General features: G+C 35.0%; 2 protein-coding genes across 2 annotated transcripts; both read left to right on the forward strand.

Moving 5' to 3' along the window:
• On the forward strand, positions 1–1,613 carry LOC122593368 (probable xyloglucan endotransglucosylase/hydrolase protein 26). Its single transcript, XM_043765764.1, has 4 exons — positions 1–172; positions 264–364; positions 470–663; positions 1,205–1,613. Exons 1-4 carry the CDS (start codon positions 1–3, stop codon positions 1,611–1,613), a joined length of 876 nt encoding a protein of 291 aa, XP_043621699.1.
• Positions 1,614–5,707: 4,094 nt separating this feature from the next.
• Positions 5,708–14,240, forward strand: LOC122591228 (pleiotropic drug resistance protein 3-like). The gene is made up of 24 exons (XM_043763459.1): positions 5,708–6,097; positions 6,255–6,378; positions 6,545–6,633; positions 6,854–6,938; positions 7,193–7,352; positions 7,461–7,537; positions 7,787–7,840; positions 7,942–8,032; positions 8,151–8,452; positions 8,710–8,991; positions 9,118–9,431; positions 9,609–9,769; positions 9,843–9,946; positions 10,333–10,486; positions 10,669–10,800; positions 11,032–11,105; positions 11,207–11,539; positions 11,641–11,931; positions 12,232–12,315; positions 12,485–12,618; positions 12,854–13,081; positions 13,295–13,466; positions 13,592–13,846; positions 13,953–14,240. The coding sequence occupies exons 1-24, from the start codon at positions 5,745–5,747 to the stop codon at positions 14,217–14,219; spliced, it is 4,320 nt and encodes a 1,439-aa protein (XP_043619394.1). The 5' UTR covers positions 5,708–5,744; the 3' UTR covers positions 14,220–14,240.

The following is a 14,240-nucleotide window of genomic DNA, read 5'->3' on the forward strand; positions in this document are numbered from 1 at the left end:
ATGACAAGCTTCCAGGGTTTAGTAGCAGCTGTATTTATCTCGGCAATTGCGTTCCAGTCATGTCTTGTCCATGGAAATTTTTACAGCGACACGTATTTCAACTGGGGTGCCAAGCATTCCTACATTTATGGCAATGGTGATGATCTTAATCTGGTTTTGGATCAGTCTGCAGGTACTTGCATAACATCTTGCTGCCATTATATATAAGTCGTAAAAGTGATCATCAAACATGAAAAAGTACTGATATAACTGAAATATTACAGGATCTGGTGTTCAATCACACAAGTCATACCTTTTCGGAAGCATTGAATTGCTAATCAAGTTGGTACCAGGGAACTCTGCAGGAACCGTCACAGCATATTATGTAAGTTGCAGTACTAACCCGGCCCAAGGATGAAAAACTTAACACATTATAATCAAGGTAGAAATGAATATACATAGCTAACTCTATAATGTGTAATTGTTGTAGCTTTCCTCGACTGGTGACTATCATGATGAAATCGACTTTGAGTTCTTAGGGAACTCGTCTGGACAACCTTACACTATGCACACAAACATCTTTACGGAAGGGAAAGGAAATAGGGAGCAACAGTTTAAGTTATGGTTTGATCCAACCGCCGATTTCCATAACTACACCATTCACTGGAACCCCTCTGCAGTTGTGTAAGTTAACCAAGTTTTCTTAAACATCTTACCGTATATTAAACTTGTCCACTTTTAAAATTTCAAAGTCAAACTTTACCAATTTTGACCCTATATATTTTTATTTGTGTTATATAATAGTTTATAAAAGTTATACCAATGAAACAAATATCTAAAACAAAATTAATTCATCTGACTTTCATCAAATATTATATGACAATTAAAAATATTTATGGTCAAAATTTGTAAAGTTTGACTTTGAAAATTTGAAAATGGACAAGTATAGAGGTCATGGGTTCGATCCTCATCCCATGCAAAGGTTGGAGGGCCTATTCTACCATTTAGGTAGAAACTGGAAGCAGCCTCTCTACTTAGGTAGAGGTAAGGTCTGCCTACATCTTAACCTCCTCCCTACACCGTCGAGGTATTGGGGCTCAAAACCCGCGGAAGGCGACACTGAGCAGTTACTTACTTACTTTTATAGAGTATAATAATAATAATAGTAATAATAATAATAATAATAATAATAACCTCTTGTTTGATCATATATGTATATATGCAGGTGGTTTGTTGATAGCATACCCATTAGGGTCTATAGAAATTACAAAAGCGAAGGAATTGGCTTCCCGAACCAACAAGGAATGCAGGTCTATTCAAGTTTATGGAATGCGGATAATTGGGCAACAAGAGGTGGTTTAGTCAAAATTGACTGGAGCTGTGCACCTTTCAGGGCTGGGTTGCGTAAATTTAACCCGAGAGCTTGTAAGTGGAACGGGCCAGTTAGCATATTCCAATGTGCGTATCCAAACAAGGCTAATTGGTGGACTGGCCCGGAATACAAGCAACTGAGCTGGGACCAACAGGGTAAACTAAAGTGGGTTAGAGATAATTACATGATCTATAACTACTGTACGGATTATGAGCGTTTTCATTGGCAGATGGCTCCTGAATGTTCCAAGCCACAATACTAATCAAACGGAACGTATATCATTCATAAGCCGAGTGCTTCACCAAAGAAAAAACTTAATGTTCCTATTCTTGCACGTTTGTCGTCTCTTTAATTATTTCATCTGATGTATCTGTTTTTCTTGTAAACTGCGGAATTATATTATACGAGTATCATTTTTTATACAAGATCTGAATTAAAATTGATAAGTTTACAATGCCCTGGTTCTGATGAGTTGGTTACTGATTTTTGAAAAACATATTATAGTTAAATGTGTACAATGAAAGACAAATTGTGATTAAAGTACAAAGAACGTAATATCTTTAATCTAACGAAAATGTTATACCAGCAGAGTATGTAGAAACGGAGAAATCTTAAACGACTTTTAAAGTTGTAGATGATCAGTTGTAGATTCTTAAGGCCCAATGTCAAGGAAGAGAGTTTTGTTGTTGTGGATTTATAAGGCCCAATGTCAAAGACGAAAGTTGTTATGAGTTGTGACTAGTGTAGGCTAAAACTTTTTATCATTAAACCAAAAGTGTAACATTGGTTCCTTTGTCATTTACGAATAGAAATTGGGAACTGATGGTGGTGGTGTAATTTATTTAGTTATTAAAGTTACTTTGTTAAATCGCAAAAATGTGATTTACAAAAGGGGCGTATAATTTGTGATCTTTATAGACAGTATAGATATAGATATGGATATAAGATAATGATATAAATGACTAGTTGACCTCTTGTTGTTATGGTCCCAACCCAAATATATGAACCGGAAACCCAAAACCCATTTTCAACCTTGTACCTGACCCGAACCAGCTTCTTTTTACTCAATGGTTGGTTTCAATCAAACTCCGCCATGCCATGAAAGATCAAGCAAAATCCGATTTTTTAAATTGACTTTTCTTACTCAAAACCAATACTTTCTTCACTTCTATTTTTTGGTTTATACAAATTTGGGCCAACCTGGTTTAACCCGAATCCGACTTAGTTAAATCCGGGACCGAACCCAACCGCCCAATAGGTTAACGGGTCGGGCTTTGACTTTTTTTTGCAAGTTTGGGTTTCGGGATATGCCGGACCGGTTTGATGTGGGTTTCAACCCGTGCATGCTGCATATGCCTACTTGGCCGCGCATAATGCATATGCCTACTTGGCTATATGCATTGTCTTATGTTCCTACTCATTTTATATCTTTTAGACCAAAAAAAAAAAAAATTAGTTACCATGTTGATAGACTTTATAAATAAACAATACAACACTTAGTAATTGAAACAAAAACCTATCTCCATCCATCACAATCTTACACTTCCCATTGTAGACTTGTAGTATTACAAAATGTAGCGAGTTTTTATTTATAAGCTTTATTTTGATATTTAAATATCATATTCGTAGACACACTTATACATTCATCTCAAACAAATTATTATCTAACTTAGTATTAACATGTTGCAAAATCTATTATTCATGAAGGTACATATATCACAAAAGTATCTTCTTTTTTAATTGTAAAAATGGATCTACTTTTTAGTTTGAAATAAAAAATTTAAAGTGACTTTCTTTGGCTTCGTGTAAGTCGATGTAAAGGTTGATTATAAACTATCTATAATCACTAAAGTCTAAAATCAGGACTAAAATCATGACTATAAATACATAGTCTGTGAGGATTTTCATTTAAGCACAATTTAACCAAAAAAATAAATAAATTAAATATGGTAACTCTACTGAATTGTCTATCAAAACCTTCTATTGGATATACTGTTTTAGAATATTCGAAAATTATTAAGTCAGGTTATACTATGTATTGAAAGTAAAAAAAAAAAGGATTAGATCTCTAAATTTAATTGGTAGTAAATATTTACAAATTCTGAAAGGAAAAAAAAAAGAAAAGAAAAGAGATTTAACGAAAGAGCTAAATTTTTGCATGGAGTATCTTCTAAATCCACTATGTGAGCCTAAAATCTCTGGTTAAAATTGCCTTAAAATTGCCTCCAACACGTCTGAATCGAAACTCACTTTACAAAAAAAAAAAAGCTAAACTTTTGCAAGGGATATAGTTGTATAATCGATTGTTGATATAAAAGTAATTGATATAAAAGAAAGTATTGTAGTTGGATGATGTATATTGTAAATAATTTTATTAAGGATATGATAAGTATGTTAAGTAGAAATATTTAAATTAGTGAATAAATTAGATGAAGTTTTTTTTGTTGAGAAAATGATTTAAATAAGATATATTGTACTTTTATTTCTATTGTACGAACGTATCATCTTTCAAACTTTATACTCGTATAAATACATTGATCTTTCAAACTCATCTCAATCACCATATCACTACCACCACTTCCCCGAAACTGTTGAATATGTCATTGTGGAGTTTTTGAATGTGAAGTTTGTTATAAAGCAATCTATAACTTTTATTAAAGGCAAACTTTAATTCCACAATTGAAAAGCCAATACATACACCATCTGTTCAATAATATACCAAAGAGAGATAGCACATAAAGTCTTAAAAAGTGAATTGGGATCATGACCCTTTGCTCAAATGACCTTGACATCTAGAAGAAAAAGGAAAGCAATAAACCCAATCAAGTGATGACCTTATTTTACCACTAAATGAATACCCACACGATGCAGCGACGACGGTGGTAGCTGCAACGTGATGATGTGACAATTGGTGTTGGCGATTAGTAGTGTAGGTTATTGATTTAAAGAAGCATTATAGTTATTTTTAAAATTTAGGATAATTATTGTAAATTAATTTCGTTAATGATAATTATTGTTAGCCACGCATTATTAATTTCATAAACCTCATTGTATCGACATATATACGTCATGAATCATGATGTATGATATAATCGTGTGGAAAACTTTGGTAAATGGGTAGATTCAAAATAAAAAAATAAAACAAAAGAAATTTGTAGGACTGATTAATGATTTAGTCCTTGTTTGATAAGATGACAACAAAGTTTCATTGATTTTATTTGTAGGTGAAACCAAATGTCAGACTTCACACATTATTTAATAAGATTATATTTGACTAATGATTTTATGCCTTGAAAGACGCCAAGTTGTCGCAAAAGACCAAATGGGAGACAACGTGGTGAATGTATACATATGGTCATGTAAATATATATGTGTATTCGTTTGTTGTATAGTTTTACGGATCCTCGTATCACTGACTAGGTTTCACTTGTTTGTTTGCGTCTCAGGTGAAGCAAAGGATTTAATGTAAAGGGGGCGGACTTCATGCTTGAATAAAGTAAAATACTATAAATTAATGACAACAAAGTATGAAAGTATAGAACAATGATCGTTTATAGTCAATGGATTAATTAAGGATTCTTAAATGATGTTTGTTGATTTGTTATCTTATAATTTCATAATTAATTGTTTGATTGGATGAGATGGATTTTATAATTTCGTTATTAATTTTAGCTATAGGCTTAAATTTAATTAATGGGAAGTTGGGATAGTTGGAGGGGGCAACCCTTACTCCTCCTAGTCTCCTATACTACCTTCCCACCATCAAGGTGGCCTAATGGTTACACGTCTTTATGTTCCTAGAGGTCTAGGTTTTGATGTCAGTGGAAAAAATGTTTAGGAAACGGTTCACGGATACCTTGTTTGGGACTTAGGACAGTTACATCTACCTCAATGAATCGTTTTCTCCGGATAACCTGAACATGGAAAATCTCATTAGTTTACCTATTCATAGCTTAAGCTAAGCTAAGTAAATAAGTTATTAAACACTTAATGTCATCTTTTATGGGTTTTGGGTCTCAATACCTCGACGGTGTATAAGAGAGGTTGGGATGTAAATAATCTTACCTCTATCTAGGTAAAGAGACTTCTTCCAAGTATTAAAAGGACTTTTGGCTTTTGCATGGGTGAGAATCGAAAATCACTTGCCCAACCATGTTACCTTTATTTATAGTTTAAGGTACACAAGTTAAATGTTTTTTCCTTTAAATAAAGTTTTAAATCTATCAATGTACTATCTTTTAAATCATATAAATTATGAAGGAAAAATATTCACTTTTGTATGCATGTGTTTGTTTGTATATATAAAGTCATAAAATCTTTGTCTACAAACGCTTATGTGTGTGTATATATATTTACATTGGTCTCATTATAAGTACAAGGCTCTACAAAGAAAATGGCTCAAGTTATGGGTTCGGATGATATAGAGTCTGTGAGGCTTGAGATGTCAGAGATAGAAAGGAGTTTAAGACCAACTTTTGGTCATCATGAATCTAGTTTACATGCTAATTCAGAAGAAAGTTCTGTGAACAATCATGAGGAGTGGGCAACACTTAATAGATTGCCCACGTTTGAACGATTGAGGTCAGCTTTGTTTGATAAAGAAATTGCAGATGGTAACGGAAAGAAGGTGATTGATGTCACAAAGCTCTGTTCTCTTGAGCGGCACATGTTCATTGAGAAGCTCATCAAACACATTGAGAATGACAATCTTCAGTTGTTGCAGAAACTTAAAGAGCGAACTGACAGGTAAAGTCGTGTTTACTAGTTTAATACTTGGTAGTGAATGAGCTACCATCATGATATATGTTTATTCAATCACTTTACGCCCCCTTTAAAACCTTGTTGTCCCATTGATTCTTAAGTAAATTAAGATGCCAACTTACATTTCCATCCATTTTGTTAGAGTTGGTGTGCAATTGCCTTCTGTGGAGGTGAGATATAAAAATCTTTGTGTGGAATTTGAGTATGAAGTTTATCATGGAAAACCCCTCCCAACTCTTTGGAATTCTTTGCAAAGTTTGCTTTCGGTAAGTATCTAACTTGATCCTCGTATGCACCATGGATAACTGAGACAGTGAGACCTTTTATTTTGTCACATGTTGTGGATTACCGAACTTTTAATAATAAACGAAAAGAATTTAGTCATTCTGCTCTCAGGTGTGGTCAGTAATATACTTTATTTTACTCTGACAGGGCCTTTTCATGATACCCGGCGGCTTGAAGTCCAAACGGGCAAAGATACCGATCATTAACAATGTCACTGGTGTCATTAAGCCAGGAAGGTACAGTTACAAACTTGATTAGTATGTTGAATGTGCTACTGCAACTTTGTGACTGTTATTGGAAAATGGTAACATATGTTTACAGTTTACAACTTGTATATGTCATACTTTGACCGCTCCATGGATTAAGTCGATTTTTGCAGTTACTCAATTTTTGGGACTGTGTAAGTCCTCAGCGAGTCTAAAGATACTCAATTTTTGGTTGGCTAACTTTTTTCAGGATGACTCTGCTTCTTGGTCCTCCAGGATGTGGAAAAACCACTTTGTTGAAAGCACTTTCTGGGATCTTAAGCAAATCTCTCAAGGTTTGAACTTCCATTTCATTTGTATTAGTAGCATGATAAATCGATGTAAAGCGTTGTATCTATAAGTGGAGTAAAGTTTGTGATATATTCGACCTAGCAGTACATTAAATTTGGATGATAAAGTTGCCTAAGGATTGAAATCGATAAACCACATCTTTTGGCATAACGAATTCATGTTTGACAAGATTATCAAATTACTTATTCTGGTTAGGTACTAGCAATTCCCTTTACTCACCGTTGGTATATTATGACAGGTAAGTGGTGAAGTATCTTACAACGGATACAAACTAGAAGAATTTGTCCCCCAGAAAACTTCTGCCTATATTAGCCAAGATGATTTGCATATTCCAGAGATGACCGTGAGAGAAACACTTGACTTCTCCTCCCTTTGCCAGGGTACCGGAAGTCGTGCTGGTATGCCCTGACTCTTTCATGAGCAACACATATTTTGTATTTCTTTATTCTATTCCGATGAATGTTGTATACGAACTAAATACAATTGGTTGTTTTCTTCTCATCAAGAAATTATAATGGAGGTTCTTAGAAGGGAAAAAGAAGAAGGGGTTATTCCAGATCCAGATATCGACACTTTTATGAAGGTAAATTACATATAGATAGTTTCTTGTAACTATCTTTCACTCTTTTAGTTCAAGTTTGTTGATCGAAATGGCATTACGACAAGGTGAAGTTTCATAATATATGAAGGTTGTGCGTGAAGTGTTACTATGAAATCAAGAAGCTCATTGTTTACATCTTGATATAGAAAGCTAATGTAATGTGGGGGATAGGGAGCATTTTTACCCCAATTTGTTATTTATATATAAACCAACCATAGTTTACTTCCACAGGCAATATCAATCAACGGACAAAAAACAACTCTTCAGACAAACTATATCCTGAAGGTAAAATCGATAAATCGTATAGCTGATGTGAACTTACATACATTATATTATTTGGATATGTATACTATGTTCATTATTCCATTATTATGCCTATGCTCTAGGTTCTTGGACTTGATATATGTGCTGATACGATATTTGGAGATGCCATGAGGAGGGGAATCTCTGGTGGCCAGAAGAAGAGATTGACTACAGGTAAATTTTGTATTTGCTACCATTAGGCACAATACTATACATCATCCCTGTGTCAAAAGGTAAATTGTTAACTGCTACAATCATGTAAATAGAATCTAACGTCGATTGGTTTTCACAGGGGAGATGATTGTTGGTCCGGCAAAAGCTTTATTTATGGACGAAATATCTAATGGATTAGACAGCGCAACTACGTATCAGATAATCTCTTGTCTTCAGCAGTTGGCACATATAACAGACGCTTCTGTGGTCATTTCACTTCTTCAACCAGCACCAGAAGTATTTGATCTCTTTGATGACATTATGTTGATGGCAGAAGGAGTCATTATTTATCATGGGCCGAGAAGTGATGTATTAGAGTATTTTGAGGGTTTTGGTTTTAGGTGCCCTGAAAGAAAAGGCGTTGCCGATTTCCTCCAAGAGGTAAATTTTTATTTAATATCAAATAAAATTGTGTCAATTTACCTTGCCTTTCCCACCCACCAAGAATATGATGTAACACTCTCCCACCCTCTCTTACACTACCACCACAAGGGACTCGTTTGCGACCACTAGAAACTGCCAGAATAGCATTGCAAAACCAAATCAGAACACTTGAGAACAATCTCAAAATTTCACCACATAACTTATTGTGATGCTCAATTTAGCATGTTTTTACATAACTAAGTCTCTGCTCACAGGTTGTCTCAAGAAAAGATCAAGCAAAGTATTGGTGCCGAGTTCAGCAAGGGTATAATTATGTTTCAGTACACACCTTATCAATGATATTTCAAGAATCTCATTTTGCAAAAAGTTTAAATGAGGATATCTCCAAACCCTTCACGAGATTGCCGAGCCACGAGAATGCCATGTCCTTCAATTTGTACTCTCTTTCTAAATGGGATCTTTTTAGAGCATGTTTGTCTAGGGAAATTCTTCTTATGAAGAGGAATTGTTTTGTCTACATGTTCAAATCAGGCCAGGTTCGAATCATTCATTTGTGCTATCATATTACTATTATTTGGATTTCGATTCTTACACTTGATGTGGAAAAGTTCATTTCCTATTAAGTTATTTAATGTCTAATTATGAGTTATATTTATGTGCAGCTCTTCATAATTGCAGTAATAACGATGACTGTATTTTTGGGGACTAGATTGAAGGTTAATGTCATTGATGCGAATTATTATCTTGGAACGCTCTTCTTTGCGCTCATAATTCTTCTATCCGATGGGCTCGCAGAACTATCGATGACAGTTGGACGACTTCCAGTTTTTTATAAACAAAGGGATATGTACTTCTATCCTGCTTGGGCATATGCAATTCCTGCATCCATTGTTAAGATTCCGGTGTCAATGGTGCAGGCCATTATCTGTACATGTCTCACTTATTACGTTATCGGATACAGCCCTGAACCAGGGAGGTTAGTATAAACTATGCTCACCATTCTCTCCATATCTTTCTCTATTTACACAAGTGACTGTCATCTATAAACATATTAGTAGCAACATGTTACTTCCCTCTAAAATCAACATGCCATAATTTTTATATCAAAACGATGATTCTAGAACATAACTTTTACCGTGCATGTGTTTTTTAGGTTCTTCCGTCAATTACTGCTGTTATTCATGATGCACGTTCTGTCAACATCTTTGTTCCGCTTCAATGTATCAGTATTTCGAACCGTGGCTGCTTCTACTGTTGCGAGCAGTATATCAATATTGTTTATGTTATCATTTGGTGGCTTCATTTTACCACACAGTAAGTTCCATATACTCTTTAGTACATTTGTAAGTACTTTCAAGTCAATCTAAAGAATGGGAGATAATTTCAGATTTAATGCCAGCTTGGCTAAAATGGGTATTTTGGGTTTCTCCACTATCATATGGCGAAATAGGCCTTGCAGTGAATGAATTTCTTTCTCCCAGATGGAACAAGGTATATGTGTATCTCTAATTTTTATTTTATGTAACTTTACAACCCAAAATGGGGTTTGGAAATGGTTTCAGGTGATATCATTAGTAGCATAGTTCTACAAGTTAGCACAATAGTTGTATGTAGCTTACGTTAAATGACAAGGTTTCTGACAAATTACACGACGACAGCCTAACCTGTTCTCTCTTCTGGATATGTATTTAAACATGTTCCTCTACATGAAACTATGTTCAATTATTAGACTATCTTCAACAAATGGAATGACAATATTTGTGTGACAATTAAAAGTGGGATGAATAATACATGCCTTCCACGTCTCATGGATTGTGGATTAGCAAATATACATTACTTACTTGTATATTGTTCATTGTCTTTATATTTTCAAGCAGATGATGGCTACCAACACAACCATAGGACTACAAACACTTAAAAGCCGTGGGCTAGATTTTGATGCATACTATTTCTGGATATCATTTGGGTTCTTGTTCGGTTTTTCACTGCTACTCAATATAGGATTCATCATAGCTTTAACCTACTTAAATGGTAACTTATTCTTTTTTAATAAATACGGTCAAGTTGAACACAGAGTGCCATAACTTTGCTTCCTGATAATCTAGTTTAATGGGATATCATCTGTTAACGATGTACCGACCATTGGGTAAAAATAAGTAAAGAGATCCTTTAATGATTCTTCCATACTTTGATCATGTAATATAATGCTTCAGCTCCTGTTACTCGTGCCATCATTTCAAAGGAAATGTTATCTCAAATACAAAGAAGAGAATTATCCAAACATCAGAGTCACAAGGATAACATGGTTAAAAGTTCCATTACTGCTGTCTTGGAGCCTAATGAAGGTTAAATGCTTATTTTTGTTCCATTCTACATTTTAGTATGGAAATTCTTCTTTGATTTCACATATTCCAGCACTCACAGATAAGCGAATTTATATGAATGCTAGCTTTAACTTTTTGTCATTTGCAGTAAATGCAAATCTTTATAATGATTTTTCACCAAGTTCCTTATGATTTTGGACTTGCAGAAGTCTGTTGTGCATAAATAAAATACTAATCCATCTTATCATCCAGGAAGAATATTATTACCTTTCGAACCGCTAACAATTACCTTTCAAGATCTACAGTACCATGTTGAGCCCTCAGTGGTAAGTGGTATTTTTTTAAAAATCTCAAATGTTGGATAGTCTGTACAGATCTTGTGAAATATCTTCTACATTATTGTTATGTTATGCTCATTTAATGTCAGGAAATGGTAAATCACGGATTCACTGGAAAACGAATCCAATTACTTAATGACATCACCGGCGCTTTTAGACCTGGTGCTCTTACAGCATTGATGGGTGTAAGTGGTGCTGGTAAAACAACACTTCTCGATGTTCTTTCTGGAAGGAAAACCAGTGGCGTTGTTCAAGGAGAGATTAAGATTGGGGGGTATCCTAAAGTCCAAGATACATTTGCCAGAATTTCGGGTTACTGTGAACAAACTGATGTACACTCACCCCATATTACAGTTGAAGAATCAGTCATATTTTCTGCTTGGCTCCGTCTTCATCCCGATATTGATACAAAAACAAAATACGTATGATATATCATATATATATATATGGAACGTCTGCCAAAGTTATTATGTCTATAAATTTTGGCAACTGGGTAATCTAAGTTTTTTTATGGCATGTACAGAGATTCATAGAAGAAATTATGGAAACAATTGAGCTTAACGCAATAAAAGATGCCTTAGTTGGCATTCCTGGAGTTAGTGGTCTATCAACAGAGCAACGAAAGCGACTCACAATTGCTGTGGAAGTGGTGGCCAATCCTTCCATTATCTTCATGGATGAGCCTACGACAGGACTGGATGCTAGATCAGCCGCCATTGTCATGCGGGCTGTGAAAAATATTGCTGATACAGGAAGAACAATTGTATGTACCATTCACCAACCAAGTATTGACATATTTGAGGCCTTTGATGAGGTAAAAAGTAGAACAATTGTATCTACCATTCACAATTGCTGTGGAAGTGGTGGCCAATCCTTCCATTATCTTTTTGTATGTTTGACAATGAAAGTGAAGTAATGCCAAATCTCTGCCTAAGACTTCCCGAACAGAATTACCACAGATTTATCAGATTTTCACTCAAAAATCGACATTGGCTTTCTGAACTTATGGATGTCTGTGGTTCTTGATGTTACTTTAATCTTTTAGGAAGACTTGCTATATTTCTTTAGTTCACATAAATAGATCTCATATATCTCCCTTTCCATGTTCCTGCAGTTAATCCTATTGAAAAACGGAGGGCGCATGATCTACTGCGGGCCACTGGGTCATCGTTCAAGCAGGGTCATTGAATATTTTGAGGTTAGTGCACCTCTTGACAGATACATATCTTAGATATTCATCACACTTCTTTGTTTTTAAGCTCGAAACACTTTTTGCCTCTAAGATAGACATTACAAGGATGTTAGGTAGACAATACAGTCGATCACAAACATGATATTTACATTCACAAGAAATGTGTTTGAAATAGAGAATTTCTGGGGTGCCAAAAATCAGAGACAGCTATAATCCGGCAACATGGATATTAGAGGTTACTTCGTCATCTGTGGAAGCTGAACTTGGAGTTGATTTTGGACAAATCTATGCCACCTCAACATTGTACGAGTAAGTTTCACATTTTAAACCCCCGTTTCTGAAACATAAAAAAAAAAAGTTAATGATGGTGCATATATACTTTGTTATCACTGCTTTTGGCTTATTCGAAATTGATCATTCTGTTTGGTTTTACCATGACCTTGTTATATATCTGTCAGACTCTTGTCACATTTGATATATGCCTAAAGAATTAAACACTTACTTTTTCTAACTACTTCTATTTATCTAATCTATTTTATGTTAGGAGTAACAAAAACATCGTAAATACATTAAGTAAACCACCTCCTGGTTCAAAAGAATTGTATTTTCCAACACGTTTCCCACAAAATGGTTGGTGCCAGTTCAAGGCCTGCATATGGAAGCAACACCTGTCATACTGGAGAAATCCTACATACAACTTGATGCGTCTCTTGCTCATGCTCCTGGCGTCTTTTATTTTCGGGTTTCTCTTTTGGGGCCATGGGAATAATATGTAAGTATGTGTTCCTAGCATTCTTTCTGCATAACTGATGCTCGGTAGAAAATACTCTCAAATGCATCTCCAAAGGTGTTCCATATAGACTCCTTGTAGCCTATATATGGATATATATATATATATATGTGCATATTACTCACTTTTGTGTTTATATATGTGAACACATGCTCCATATACGTACTCCATCTGATGTGTCTTTCCGTGCAACAGACATGACCAGCAGAGTCTATTCAATATCCTTGGTTTGATGTTTGCTGCTGTATTTTATTGTGGGGCAACCAATGCCTCTTCAGTTATACCGTATGTTTCCACGGAGCGAACTGTTGTGTATCGAGAAAGGTTTTCAGGAATGTATGCATCATTGGCTTATGCTCTTGCACAGGTATACTATCCTTCTTTCCTTATTTTATATACGACATTGTTTACTCATATAAGGCTTCTTAAAACTTCAACTTTCTGTATCTGCAGCAGATTGTTATTTATTACAGAGTATGTATTATCTTGTAGGTGACAGTAGAGTTCCCTTATCTCTTTGTCCAATCACTTGCATTCCTCTGCATCACGTATCCTATGATCGGATACTATTGGTCAGCCTCTAAGGTTTTCTGGTACTTCTATACATTCTTGTGCACATTAATGTATTTCACCTATTTGGCAATGCTTCTCGTTGCAATGACGCCAAGCTTTCCGGTAGCTGCCATTCTACAATCTGCACTTTACACCATATTCAACCTGTTTGGTGGATTCATAATTCCCAAACTGGTAAGCCCATGTTGACTCTTAACCTGACTAACCTTTTAGAAGTTGATAATTTATATAAAACTTACAGTAATTCTTGATTACATTCTTATTATTTGGTTTTGTGCAGAAATTTCCCAACTGGTGGATTTGGCTGTACTATCTAACTCCAACCTCATGGACGCTTAACGCATTACTTACTTCTCAGTTTGGTGATTTGAAGAAGGAGATTGTAGTTTTTGAGGAAACTAAACCCGTTGAAGCGTTCTTAAGAGATTACTTTGGGTATCATTATGATCAATTACCACTTGTGTTTGTTCTTCTTGCGTTATATCCCATCGTTTTTGCTTCTTTATTTGCATATTGTATAGCGAAACTAAACTTCCAGAGAAGGTAAATTTGCAGTACCATTCATGTA

Source organism: Erigeron canadensis, chromosome 3 (assembly GCF_010389155.1).
Source record: "Erigeron canadensis isolate Cc75 chromosome 3, C_canadensis_v1, whole genome shotgun sequence".
Taxonomy (NCBI): Eukaryota; Viridiplantae; Streptophyta; class Magnoliopsida; order Asterales; family Asteraceae; genus Erigeron; species Erigeron canadensis.

Coding starts and splice junctions, on each gene's coding strand:
- LOC122593368 (XM_043765764.1), top strand. CDS start 1: ATGACAAGCTTCCAGGGTTTAGTAGCAGCTGTATTTATCTCGGCAATT. Junction 365..469: donor GAACCGTCACAGCATATTAT/GTAAGTTGCAGT, acceptor TAATTGTTGTAG/CTTTCCTCGACTGGTGACTA. Junction 664..1,204: donor TGGAACCCCTCTGCAGTTGT/GTAAGTTAACCA, acceptor GTATATATGCAG/GTGGTTTGTTGATAGCATAC.
- LOC122591228 (XM_043763459.1), top strand. CDS start 5,745: ATGGCTCAAGTTATGGGTTCGGATGATATAGAGTCTGTGAGGCTTGAG. Junction 11,932..12,231: donor TATTTGAGGCCTTTGATGAG/GTAAAAAGTAGA, acceptor ATGTTCCTGCAG/TTAATCCTATTGAAAAACGG. Junction 13,467..13,591: donor TGGCTTATGCTCTTGCACAG/GTATACTATCCT, acceptor ATTATCTTGTAG/GTGACAGTAGAGTTCCCTTA.